At 37.9% G+C, this 13,434-nt stretch overlaps 1 protein-coding gene across 5 annotated transcripts in view; it reads left to right on the top strand.

Annotated features, from left to right (window-relative positions):
- Positions 1–11,179, top strand: part of ICE1 (interactor of little elongation complex ELL subunit 1) — a 39,373-nt gene extending 28,194 nt beyond the window's left edge. For 2 of the 5 annotated variants that reach the window (XM_080382097.1, XM_080382096.1), the window contains 7 exons: positions 317–379; positions 1,022–1,190; positions 4,305–4,465; positions 6,804–6,994; positions 8,437–8,543; positions 9,268–9,366; positions 10,281–11,179. In XM_080382097.1, coding sequence (XP_080238223.1) covers positions 317–379; positions 1,022–1,190; positions 4,305–4,465; positions 6,804–6,994; positions 8,437–8,543; positions 9,268–9,366; positions 10,281–10,462 — 972 coding nt within the window. In that variant the 3' untranslated portion in view covers positions 10,463–11,179. Of the gene's footprint in view, positions 1–212; positions 380–1,021; positions 1,191–4,304; positions 4,466–6,803; positions 6,995–8,436; positions 8,544–9,267; positions 9,367–10,280 lie in introns of those variants that run through there. The other 3 variants (XM_080382098.1, XM_080382099.1, XM_080382100.1) reach the window with 3 other exon arrangements.
- The last annotated feature ends 2,255 nt before the right edge of the window (positions 11,180–13,434 follow it).

Genomic DNA, 13,434 nt, shown 5'->3' with positions numbered 1-13,434 from the left:
GCTGAGTACGTACTGAGTACATACTCCTCAGAGGTACACATACATGCAACGCACACGTCATCTTGTTTCCTTCTCTGGCTGATCAGGGTGAAAGCCTGGTAGTGGAAAATACATACATACATATAGGCAGACTGTATGGATCCCTCCAGTAGCTAACATCAGATACTCAGTATATCCAGTACGTGACTGCTGTTCTCCCCACTTGTCTCAAGCACCGACATACTTGCAGACACAGAAGCACACACGCATCTCTCCAGTAGCTGGTCCAGAGCTATGGCTTTACCTGCATCTGACCCTCAGATCCCCGGTCTTTCAGGTAGCTGGCTTGGACCTTCTGGTTCCTCATGAGGCCAACACTCAGGCTCCCCAGTATCTGCAGGTACCCAGTCTAAATCTGTAGCCTCCCCAGCACCTGGCTTCTGAGCCTCTCGTTCTGTTCCCCACATTTAGCCCACCCTCTAAACATCCTATACTAAGTCTTGTACAGTCGCAATATTCTCCTTCCTTGCATCTCATATTGAGTCTCATGTTACTGTAGAGAGTAACACCCCCTCCCCACCTCCTGCATTGTGTAAAGTGATCTGGGGAGAGGCTGCTGTGGGCTCATCTCTTAAGGCTTACCTGGACAATGGGCTGTGTGTCCTCCTATAGCAGCTCTGGGTCAGCCAAGTCAGCGCTCCGTTTGCTCCGGTTATGTTACCGGGGTTCCTCTACCTGTCGTTATTGCTCTCCTCACTTTTTGTTTGAGGAAGATAGTGTTTCATCACATAACTAAACAATTTATTTTTAAGTAATAGTAGCCCTATTCTGCATCTATTTAAGACATGTTTATTCTGGGAGGTTGTTCCTCACTCTTTTTCTTTTGCTGGTTGCCTCTGATTTACTTTTCTGCATTTTTACATGTATGCAAACAGCATGCTTGCAAATAAGATAGTAGGGGTTTTTACTTGTCATACTATTATAATGTTACCAAATATTCTCAAGTCTATAGTAGGCTAACAATACATTTTGTGCCTTATAGCATTTAGCAGAGTCCTTGCTGCATGCTATTCTCAATAAACTCAAGGCTCAGAAGAATGCCACGAACTACAATTTCAATCAGGCTCTGTGTCGAGTCTATACAGGAATTTGTCGACAGCTGGGAGATATGGAAAGAGCCCGCCTTTTCTGCTATAGCCTACTTAAAGAAGGTATAGTATGGCGTAGTGGTCTCATATCTTAAATATACCATGTATCTTTGCTGTAGTGTTGCAGAATGATTATGTTTATAAAAACAAACAAAAATGCTGTAAAAGGGATATTTTCCTTGGAACTTTTTTCTGTAGTGCAGAAGTATAGACTACTGTAGAAAAATTTCCCATCTCACAGTTCCTCCATATGTCTGTGTCAGTTTGGTCCTGGGTTTGGTCCCCAGACCTGGGGTCTTAGTAGTCTACTAATTTTTCCAAATAAATATTTTATTTAGGATTCTCTGTGCTTTCAGTTTTTGCCTTGCAATCTCCAAAATGATAATGTGATTCCAGGGAATTTTGTACTTTCTTTTAGTAGCATTTTTTTATTTTAGTTGAGTAGGCACTGATTCATAAAGCAAGTGTGATTTAAAAACATGTATTGGCTTAAAATAGTGTCAGGAGTTGGAGAATACCTTGATCAAAACCAGTGCATTTGTACAACGTGTCCTCCTTAAAGTTTTATTACTTCCCATTATCTAAAGTCCTCCTTGGTTGTGAGGTTTTTTTTTTCATTTTGGTTCCCTTTCTCACCGTGTCATCGTTCCCCCCCGCCCCAGTAGCAAAGGTAATACATACATACATACTATCGCTGTGCTAAATTAAGAGTCTGTCTTAGTTCTGGAAGGACTTCGCTTGGTTTGAAAATACCAAGCTGTCCAGGGCTCAAAACAGTGTATTGGTATCTGTGTTTGAAATTTAAAATTCAAGAGCACTGAGGAGCAAAATGCTACAACTTTTGCTTGCTTCACTTAGTGGTTGGTTGTTTTCTATATAACATCCCTGTTTTTTTTTCTTTTTTTTTTATCTTATTAAGGATTGGGATTTTATTTTGTTCTTAATTATCTTCTTTTTGTTGGATTGCAATATTTTTGTTTGTTTGGGGTTTTTTTTCCTGGGTTCTTTTTGGAATTTCTGTTTTCTTAGCTGTTTTTCTGTCCTTCATGTAGTCCATCATAACTCTTCTTTCACTTTTTTCATGCTAATAGTTTCAGTGCTGCACCATGTCACAAACTATTACTTGTCAGGTACTTTCTCTTAGTCTAAATTAATGGTTAAGCCTTTCATTTGCAGTACCTCGGTACTCTGTCTTTTTGTGAGCTCTTGCACATGTTAAACATTCCCCTTTTTTTCCTTCTTTTTTTTGGGTAAGATCCAAAATTCAGTACGTAAATGCAGATTTTTGTTGAATGATTTTCTGTTTTATACTTCAAACTGCATAAATTCCTGTTGTGGTTGTCCTGTGCTTTTATTGTTATATTTTGAGTGTGAATAGCTGTAAATACACCTTAAGGGTTGTTTGAGTTTTGTTAAAATATGTTTATTTTTGTTTGATTACAATGCATTCTTTTTAGGGTTTTCTTTTTCATGTAATTTCATATATTAATTCCTATTAGAATTATGCCAACATGAAGCATGAGAGATGTGCTAGCTACACAATTGCCAAATTGACTATAGAGTCAGTACCACTGCGTTAGACTTGTCATCTGTTCTCTTCTTGTCTGTCCTTTTTTGTTCTGTTCTTCTTTCACATATTCTGACTTAAATGACTAAATTGTTATCTTTCTTTTGTTATTTTTCCTTTTACCCCTCCTCTGTTCCCCTCCTTTTTTTTTTTTTTAACTTGTCTTCTTTTGATGCCCCTTTAACTCTTACTCATCACTGGGTGAGTCTCAAGCATTCCAAATTCATCGGCGGGCAATTCAAGTTGCAGCATGTAGATAACTCCAGTTTAGCAACAGTCCTTGTTCTGACAAAAAAAAAAGTTCATTCTTACGTGACAAGGGGTTTCAAAGCAGAGAAGGTCCATCCAGGAGACTGGGTGGAACTCTGTGAATTCTTTATGCTCAGTGAATCCATTAAAGCTTCTTGATTTGATGTATTCTCATATGTTGTCTAGTTCTTAAGGTCTTTCTAAAAATGTAGAAGTTATGCTGAATTGAAGAGGGAAGACACGTAGCTTTTCAGTTTTTGTTGTTTTTTGTAGCTTTTTATAGTGGAAGTAGTATTTCAGGCATATGTATTGCAGTATTGCATTTCATGCACAGAAGCTGTATCTACTTCTCGCTTATTCCAATTTACTTGTTAGTGCTTGCAGTCTACACACTCATGTTTTATCGTAATTACTTTTGCTGTGAAGATCTCTGCTTTGGTGTTCAGAAGGGACTGTTAGCTTCCCTTTGATGGCCTGGAACTCTCCTCTCTTACTCATATAGTTCTGGACATGTAGTTGTCAGATACTGGAATTAATGTAATGGATGAGGTTTCACTTTTTTAATGTCTGTGGAAATAAAAATTTTGACGTGCATCATTCTTACGCGCTCACTTACAACTTGTATAACATATAATTTCCCTGACAGAGTCTGGGAAAATCGCTAAGCGACATCAGTTTTCATACTTTATTTGTGTGAAAGTTCTTAGCAAAGTTTATTTTTTTTCATGTGGATTTCGTGCTTGTACGGGTGCAAAGTGTTAGCGAGCACTGTGGATTTTTGCTGAAGACCTGATTTTCACATTATTACACATCTCGGGAGTATTTTTTTCTTTTGGACTACCACTGGTTTGATCCAGGGATCAGAGTGCTTGTTTGTGGCTAGAGTATATTAGGTAGGCTTCTGGAGTGCATCTTCCAGTTTAATTTCATCCTAAAAGAATCCAGTTTCAGTGCTCCAAGACCACTCTACTTAGTGAACTAAAGTGCAGTAAGAAGGATGAAGGGGGGGACCAACCTCAAAATGCAAAATAATAGGTCCTTTTGCACTGTTGTTGCACACTGAAGTCCAATGAAGCCTGCTCATTTTTTTTTCCTTACAAAAAAAGAATGAAATTACAATGGGGGTGGTAGCTGAAGTGGTGATTTTATTTTTTTTTTCTTGAGCCTTTTTTTCTTATTTAATCTCAGGACTGAGATGTGCTAGTATGACTCCCCTTCCCTGGGCTGCAGTCATTATGTGACTTCTATGCCTTCTTTCCCAGTTAACCTGCTGAAGCGCGTACTAGCTTTTAATGCCCAAGTATCTTTCTTTTTTTTTAAAATGTTAAAAATTTACTTTGTTCTGTTTTTTTTCTTCTTAGACTTTCCAGACGCCGAAAAAATGATTTTATTTATCACAAACATATGGTCTGACATATTTGTCTTCCAAGGTGCAATTAACAAAGCTATGCAATTAGTTGTCAGGCAGAGTGCAAGCAGCGAGATGCTGGCCTGTATGAGCGCTTATCTCAGCTGGGAACAGGTAATGTCTGCTCTTGTGTTCCGTGGCAGCTTGTGTCTGCAGTGGTTGCTTTGCTGGCCGAATCAAACCAAGCAGCATACTGGGGGAGGGTGTGGAGGTACCCTGTGACCCTGCCATGGCGTCGGTTACAGTTCCACAACCAGTGTTGCTTCAGGCCTTTGCCCTCGGGTTGTCTAGACCCTGCTAGAATACAACACTTTTCTGGTTTTCCCTGTTAAATGCTAATCCCTCTATTAAACATGAAAAGTCAACAGTTTTTAAACTTTGACTGGCATGTTCTTGGACTAGGGAATTCTGTCCCTCTATGAAACTGTGACTTTGAGGTTCTTTGAGGTGGTTTGTTGTTGTTGGGGTTTTTCAATATGTATTGGGTTTGTCTCTGTGTAATACTTAATTATTTATTATAGTTAATTTCAGGATGAGCCTGTCTCTTTTTACTCATGATCTTTCTGCGAGGTAGATTGTAAATACCCATCTATCACCAAAAAACAATAATCAGCCTATTAATTTCATAAGCAATTGGCATCATCAGTACAAAAGTGTAGTGATGGCAGAAGAAGGATGACCAGTGTGGTGTTAAGGACTTCTGAAATTTGACTTCAAGTCTTTGAGCCCTTGGATGAGTCATTTAATTTCTGTCGGTTTTCAGCAGGCACATACTGCCATCCTGAAAAGGATGTTGCGAAGAGGAAAAATTGAGACACACAATGTCGGTGGGAGCAAATTTACATCATGCAAATGGAAAGCTGGGGGTACTTTGCTTCTGGAGGAGGCATGTGTGTAGCAGGCTTGTGATTTGCTTGAAGGCTTGGGCCCCAGGAGTTTTGAAAACTGCGTACCAGCGCCAGGCTTGCCTGGTAGAAATGCTATAGTTCTGTAAATACCAAGTGAACAAAATCATTGTGTTTCATAGATCACCTATTCCCCATCCAAACGTGCTGTTCCACCGCTGCCTTGGGGACTGCAGCTAGGCTTACTGCTGTCAGCATGGGCTTTAGGTGGTGCACCCACTGGAAGAAGCATGATGATTTTTTAAAAATTTTGTTTTAGATTCAAAACCAGCCCTGAATTTAGTATGTTACCACTGGAATTACAGCCCCTCTAAACCTCCTGATTTAGTGGAGTGGAGTGAGTTAAGAATGCATGGATTTGTATATGTTTCTTTGGATTACATCACAGTTGTGATGTAGCACTAAGCTCTGGTATTCAGAGGGTACATTCTTCACATAAGCTTAATGCAATCCCATTTAGCAAAGAATTTGTATTCTTCATTCTATTAGGTTACAGCTTTCAGTCCCATGCTGACAGTTGCATGTATGTCTCAGTAAATGTTCCTGGAAATACTAATTCTGTGCATACACAGTGCCTACCTTCTTTATGGATCCTTATGAAATATGAGAGCTGCTGCAGCTAGAGAGAAGGATCTCAGGAATTTCTATATTGATGATAGCAGATGACATCATCCTATCTGTAAGATGTACTCTACTTAAGTGGAAATACAGGGACAAATTTCAAGTGGATTGTGGTCGACAGTCTGTCATACATATAATTTTTTGAGACAATTATTCTACTTGTGCAAGTAAAGCTCATGTCGGATGGGTATTTTATTTCTTGGTCAAATTATGCCGTTTCAGTGACTTGCAGAGTTGCAGCACTTGCCAATTATACGAGCTTTTGTACGGAGAAGATACGCTAAGCACTCACAGTGTGTATGTGATGAGCCTAGACTTTTTTGTAGTAGTTCAGATACTGAAAGGATGTTTGTTTTTAAACTTTCTTGCTTGTCCTAGCTATTTAATTAACAGAATTGTTTCACATGACATGCTTTCAGTTATTACTACCTCAGCTATTGGAGTACTTGCTTGGAAATTAGCCCTTAATGAACAACAAACAGTAACAGATTTCAGCATCAGAAAATAATTAAAAAAACCCCCAAACCAAAACCAACTTACAAAGTGAGCAGGATTAGTCTAATCTTCTTGCACTGGAAAACACTTCTCTGACATTCAAGCTTCACTGAGATCAATGAATGAGGTAAAAAAAAAAAATCATCAAATTGTAGGAGGCAAGAAGAGGGTGCCTGAGAGGAGAGAAGGGGGAGGGTTTGTGAGTTTTATTGCTTGGTTGGTTTTTTTTCAAATTCTCCTTTTACTCAAGAAAAATACTGATTACATGAAGATTTTGGTTTATGTACTCCTTTTGTTTGTGTTAAGTCAAACCTGAAGTTGAATTTATGGTGTAAGATACTGTGGACAGTCATAATCAAATATATGTAAAAAGTTTGTTTCTGGGTTGGTAACTTTTCATGCATTAAGATAATCACCTTCTAAAATTCCAGAGTTCCTCTTTAGATGCTGGTATTATGGTCTCAAACCTGCTTTTAGAAATGCAGTCATGTCCAAAAATAGAATTCCAGCTAAGTGAGCAATATGGAGAAGATCTGAGTGAAGATGCTTGGCAGTATGTATTTGCTGTTGATCTACTCTGCTCCCACCTGAAGTGGGACTGGACACATGACAATGTTATAAGGTATGATGGCAAGCAGTTCTTTCACATGTTTTCATGTGTAGTTTTTTTGTGCTTTGTTTTTGTATCGGGGTTTTTTCGTTTGTTTGGTTTTTTCTTTCAAATTTGAGACATTGTGACTTAGCTTTTAATATAGTAAACCATTGCATAGAAACATAGAAATGAGGACGTTTTAATCTGATGAGACCTAGACAAATGTGTTTGTGTGCCTTATTTTAAGACAGAATGAGCGATCAATGAGGAAATACAGCATGTTATGGTACCGGTCCAAGAAATTAACAGTGTTTGAACTGTTCTAATAAAGAATTGCTTTAAAATAGGTATATGTGGACAATTGTGGAAAATGTTCAGGTGGGTTGTTAGTCAACAAAGCAAAATGATTGGTTGTCTTCCTCTGGATTTAACTGTTGAATTCCCTTCCCCACCATCACTAGAAAATGAGGGTGGAACTTTTGATGTGTAAATAGCTCTCCTTCAGCGCTGAAAGTGAAATGTGACTATTAGTGTACTATACCAGTTTCAGTCTGATTTTAATTCTAAAATAATTATAATACTGAGGTTCAATGTATTGAATTTTCTTTGAATCCTGTAATCCAGCGCATGGACTGCTACCACAATTAACGTGGTTTGAAAGACTTCATTTTGATACTGACACTGCTCTGGCAGCCCCCATTTTTTATGCAGAGGTTACATAAACAAGTATAATTTGCAAAAGTACGGCATGTGTGTAACTATGACATAACGTATTGTTGAGTATAAAGTAAATGCAAATAATGTATGATCATCATCAAGTCTTTTATACAAGTTCCATGCTTTCAAATAGGGGGTTATTTTTGGTGACATACTTTTGAAATGAATACATATTAGCTTCAGTGAAAGGTATGTCGTTTTAACTAAGCCATACAGAGTTGATAGTGTGGAGTTTTGCTGGTAACGGGTTAACTAGATTTATTAACATCATTTTGAGGATTAAAAAAGTCTTATTGGGTTCTTTCAGATTTAAAAACAAGCATCAGTTCCTACTTGTAACATGCAAACTGTGAATTTTCAGTCATATAAGAAGATGGCATAACATCTCAGCATGACATTTAAAAGTAATGTGTTTTCATATACATCTATAAAGTCAGCGGAGTAAGTTCTTGACTTTAGGTAGAGGTGCAGAACGTTGCAGGGAAATGAACGAAAGATGAGCAGCAATACTATTCTGAAGAGGAGTGATTGCACCAGAAATTTACCTTTCATTACTTGGGTTTAAAACCTTTACATTGTTCAGATTTGTGGATGCTTGGAATAGTAAAGAGTTTCCCTAGAAGGTGAATTAAAGGTGCAAGTGGAGCTATGGGAATACATGGTAAACAAGGGAACTATTTGCATTCATTATGGTACGAATACTGTACCACCCCTTCATGCAGTACCAGATTGTCAAATTAATTTGTCTTCCACAGCAAAGTGCTTTGGCCATCCATGGATAAATGGATAAAAAAGAGAAAGGGGCATGAAACTGCTCAATCCGTTCCTGATAGTGTTATAGCATTGACACTCAGGCTAATTGGTACGTAATCCAAATTCTTGTTGAACTTCTGCTTTGTGTAAGTATGTTCTTTGAAAGCGTCAGCCTGCCTGGAAAGTGAATTGGAGTATTTTTTGCCCTCTTTTTTTTTTTTTTTTTTTTTTGTCTCCACTTTCTTCAAAAATTTTACCTTAAAAGCCAAACTTTTATAGTCCTATGGAGATATTTTCTGTTTGTCAGCCTGCAGAAAGTATGTACTTAATTTTTGAGAGATGTTACTCTGATTTCACAATAACAAATACCAACATGTTTCATGTATTTAAAATGAAGATATCTGTAGCTACATATACTTTATAGCAAAGTGTATAAAATAAGGTTTTATGTGCAACATAATACCTCTTCCTGCAATTTTAAGTTAGATTTCATTTATTTGGGATCTAGATGGCATTCAAGGTAAATAGAAAAGTTCAATAGATCTTTTCAGTATGTAGGCTATATAATACTGTTTGCTAAACAGAAATTGGGTTCTTTGAGAGTTTTATACTTGGAAATTGTAAACCTGCAGGAGGTTGGCTCAATCTGACGAAAAATGGCTTGGGGCCTTTAGTCACAAAAGGAACAGGACAGTTCTTGTTCCCAAGACAACATGGTAACAAGAATGACTAGTTTTTGTGATTTAAGATGCTTCAACAGACAGTCGGCAAGTCTGAAAATTAGGAAGTTGACTGTCTAAACGTTACTATGTAGTAACCTTTTTTTGTTTCAGGTCGATTGGGCCAAATAGGTTTGAAGGAAGGATGTCTTGCTGCGGTGAAGAATGTCAGTTCTGTAATTGGACTGTTTGTACGGCATGCAAAAGATGAAGGTAATGTTTATTTAGAGGAACTTTACTGTAACATCTGCAGTGTGAAGTTTTGCCTTCTGTTCTGTAAGGAGAACATGCACAAAATGAGACACACTCGCCAAAACAGCCTGCTTGTGCAGCGCTCTGTTGGTGCATAACAGTACAAACAGGTTTCAGTTCGAGTCCCGTTCTCTTCCAAAGTTAATGAAGCATGTGTATTACCTTCTGTTTGAGACGCAGAACAATTCTGAGAGAGTTTCAGCCACCTTGGAATTACACTGCATGTGACAGCACATCAGCCTCAGAGAACTTAAAGGGCCATCTTCACTTGAACAGTAATAGCTAATTTGTTACCTAAGCAGCTCATGCCAAAGCTTGCTCCTAGCAGGATCGTTGTATTGGGAGAGGGTTGCAAGAAGCCCAAATTCCTGGCTGAGACAATGCAAGGCAATTAGGGCAGCAGAGATTTATATTGCTCAGTTATTCTGGATGTTAAGTACATTTTGCAGTGAAGCATTGGCTGATGTTAGGGAGCTGTTTTGAACCATTTGTATAGCTGCTTTTCCTTGCAATCTCAAGTTCTTCCGAGCGAGTGCTATATGTCTGTCTCTATTTCAGACTGTGTAAACCTGACTTCATGAAAGTCTGATCACCCTTAATTGGAGTAAAATGACTACATGCTCAGATCTTTTATGCCCTTTGAATACTGAAAACCTGCTGAATTTAGAGAACTGGAAAGGGCTAGTATAAAATCAGATGTTGGGCAATTTGCGTGCAGGTTGTCATCTCTCTTCTTTCTGGTTTTAGGCATCCCTGTTGCTGATGTATTTTAATTCCAGTTCTTGAACTGATAGTTTCTTTAGATTCAGGTTTCCCAACACCATTTTATTGCATATCAAAGCATCTATAAGCTGGTTTGTGTTAACTTTTCGCAGGTGTTCCCTGGGGTGTGCAGCTGGCAGCCGTATATTCACTGTGTGACTTGGGTGCAAGCAATCCAGAAGGTATTGTTGAGACCATCCATGCTTGGAGAGCAACAGTTCTTAACAACATCCCTTCTGCTGTCACAAGTGGCATAGCTGAAATCACCTGTCTGTGTAAAATGGAGATAAACTAAAATGTAGGGAAGTGGACTGATCTAAAGGAAGAAGTGCCTTATTTTACTAAGCAGTAGTTGGTTCCAGTTAAAAACAATACAAAGTGGTGTGTCCTCTTTTATTCTTTTAACAGAATGTCTGCTCACACAAAGTAAGCTCAAGTATTTTAATTGGCTTTTCTGTTTGAGGGAAGAGTTTTAAAAAAATAAATAAAAAGACTTGCTTTTCCTAATAGCTGATCAGTGATCTGAAAACCAGTACATTTGTGATGCCTGAGGTATTTCTGGTTTGATGTCAATAAAAATAAATAATAGTTTCCATTATTTTACTCCCATCAATTTGGAGCATGGACTGTTTGACACCACAGAAGATTGAGCCTGGCTGAAAAGCCAGCTCTGTGATTTTGTACTGTATTTATAAAGTAACCATTCAAACAGCAGAACTTTGCCCAGATTCTTCTTGAGTAGTCCTCATAAACTTAATTTAAAATAGTTGTGTAAGACAGGTAGGAATTGACTTCTTGTGTAACAATCATGTATAGAGTAACAGAGATATTAAATCTCTGAACTTGTGTATATGGTATATTCTGATAATGTGTCTCACATTTGATGTTGTTCCAGTTGGGGAATTTTGTGTATGTAAATAGAATGTTGGTTCAAAAAAAGTTCACATTTCTAATGATAGCTTCACTACACTCTGTGTTTTTGTATCTTTCGTAATAAAAGAAGCAAACTCCATTGTGTCCTTGTTGGTCTTAAATAGCACTTAACCGTTGTTTCTAGCTTATATAAATGCTGCTGGGGCGGGGGGCAGGAGGAAATTACCTATGAGGTCATTTCACTGAATGAGCTGCCCATAACACTGCAGTTCTGGCCACTGGAAAGAGGGTATGTTGCATCTCTCCAGAATTTTCTGGTATACCCTGGGGGCTAGTGAGTTAGTCTTAAAAATCCATTGAAAACTTCTCTTTCCACCCCCTGGTTGTAACCATATGAAGAGGCGAGCTTTGCTAACACGGATTCTCATTGTAGCGGGACCCAGACTCTGCCAGGCCTTTAATGTGGTGTCAGCCTCTTCTCCTTTTTTGATCATAAAAAGGTCAAAACAGAAAATCATGTTGCCTTTAGAATTTCTATAAAACACTGACATTTGAAGTACATGAAATTTTCTGGGGAAATACCAGAGTTTTCTATGACCAAAAATCTACAGCTATAGTCATTTAGAAACTAAAAAATAAACAAAACCACCCACAAAGCCATTTACATGAAAAAATCTTCTGTTCTACTAATATGACTGAGTATTTTTTTCATGTACTGGAATGTGAGCTTGATTTTAATTCTGTTGTTACTCAATACTGTCCAATCAAACTGCATATGAATAAGCAAAAGCAGAATAGTTAATACCTGTTAAACACTAATCACTCATATAAAAACACTTGTACCTCCCACACACACTGTCAAATTTACAGTATTTAAAGAGCTGTAAAATGTTGCTGTCCAGAAATAGGTGACGAAAGTATAGCTATTTTCATCATATGTAAAGTTTTAACTGTATAATCCTCATTAATTAGAAATTGCATAAGTAAATTTCTCATCCACGTACATATTCCAAATACTAAAATCCTATTTTGTGTAAAATACTTGGTCCATTAAAACAGGGATTCTGAGGTTTCTATCAGTATTTGTAGATTTTTTGCTTTCTTGTGTTCTCACATGAACATTGACCATGTAGCCTGTCCCAAACGATGTGTATCAGAGAATGTTCAGGTTTTCACTTGCTCCGTGCCGCCTTCTATTCCTAAACCAAGACATGAAAAGCCGCCTCAACTGCTAAGAGATGAATGTCAGCAATCTCGGGCCCTTTGAGACAAAATGCTAGCTGTTAGAACAGATCTCAGGTTAAAATACTCAGCCCTAGTGCTTCTCCCCACCCAAATAAAAGGAAGCAGTAGACACGTGCAATCATTTATTTATTGGGGACAGTTCCGTACTACAGGCTTCTGACTTCATAGCTGTGTTATCAGGTATTTGACAGATGTACTCCAGAAAGAGAAGCCTGTTGTAAATACTGGGGAGCAGTTTAACTTCTATGTCTTTGTGTGTAGATGAACAGGATCCTGGATTAAATTATTCTAGGAAAAATCAGATCGATGTATTTTACTTCTATAGCTGCCTTTATACTAGAAGTTCTTTTCTTAGTGTCTGTATCCCAGCATGCTGTATTGGCAGAGTCATTCCACTGTACGCTCAGACATACAGTCCTTTGCTGGAATACTAATTTGGGACATAGATAGCTTTTATATATGCTTTTAGAAGTTATATGTTTTATTGATACCTTTTAACTCTTTTTCTACAAAAGGCAGCATCTTTGAGCTAAGCTACTGTTTTTTGTTGGCCTGTTATGCGATTATTTTCCGGGATGATTCTACTTTTCTAGGTATAGTAGCAAATCTTTTCTGGTGTGAATTCGTTCTTGGTTTGTCTTGATAAAAAAGAAAGGTCTGAACCTCAGATTAATTAAAATTAAGTTCTAGTTATTTTATCAAACCCTCTAAAACTGATGTAATGTCTTTCCTAGCTTCTGCTTTCACCTGCCTGCAGTGAACAAAAAGAATTGCTGAAGCAGACACTTTAAAAAAGCCAAAGCAGTCACAGGTTTTCCTGTTTGAAATGACTAATGAAATTACATGCTCTGCTCTCCATTTTAACTGATGAAATTGCATGTACAAAGCGAAACCAGATATGTTTTCAAGGAGATGAAATTACATGGTTAAATCGCATTGGAATATCACCATACAGCTTCACATTCTTCCAACCCTCCCTAACTTTTCAAGAAAAGCTGGAGACTGCTATCAAAAAGCTCTCAGACTATGGAGAAAGTGTTTCTTCAGAGGCAGGCTTTGTAACACCAGTGTTACCAGGCTGAGCAGGCTGAGGTCTCCAACTGCAAAATTCTGAACCTTGTTTAATTGTTCAAGGTTTTCTAGATCCAT

The sequence above is a fragment of the Falco punctatus genome (assembly GCF_963210335.1).
Source record: "Falco punctatus genome assembly, chromosome: 4".
NCBI lineage: Eukaryota > Metazoa > Chordata > Aves > Falconiformes > Falconidae > Falco > Falco punctatus.
Note: the sequence above shows the minus strand (reverse complement) of the source record. Positions and strands in the feature narration are given on the sequence as shown.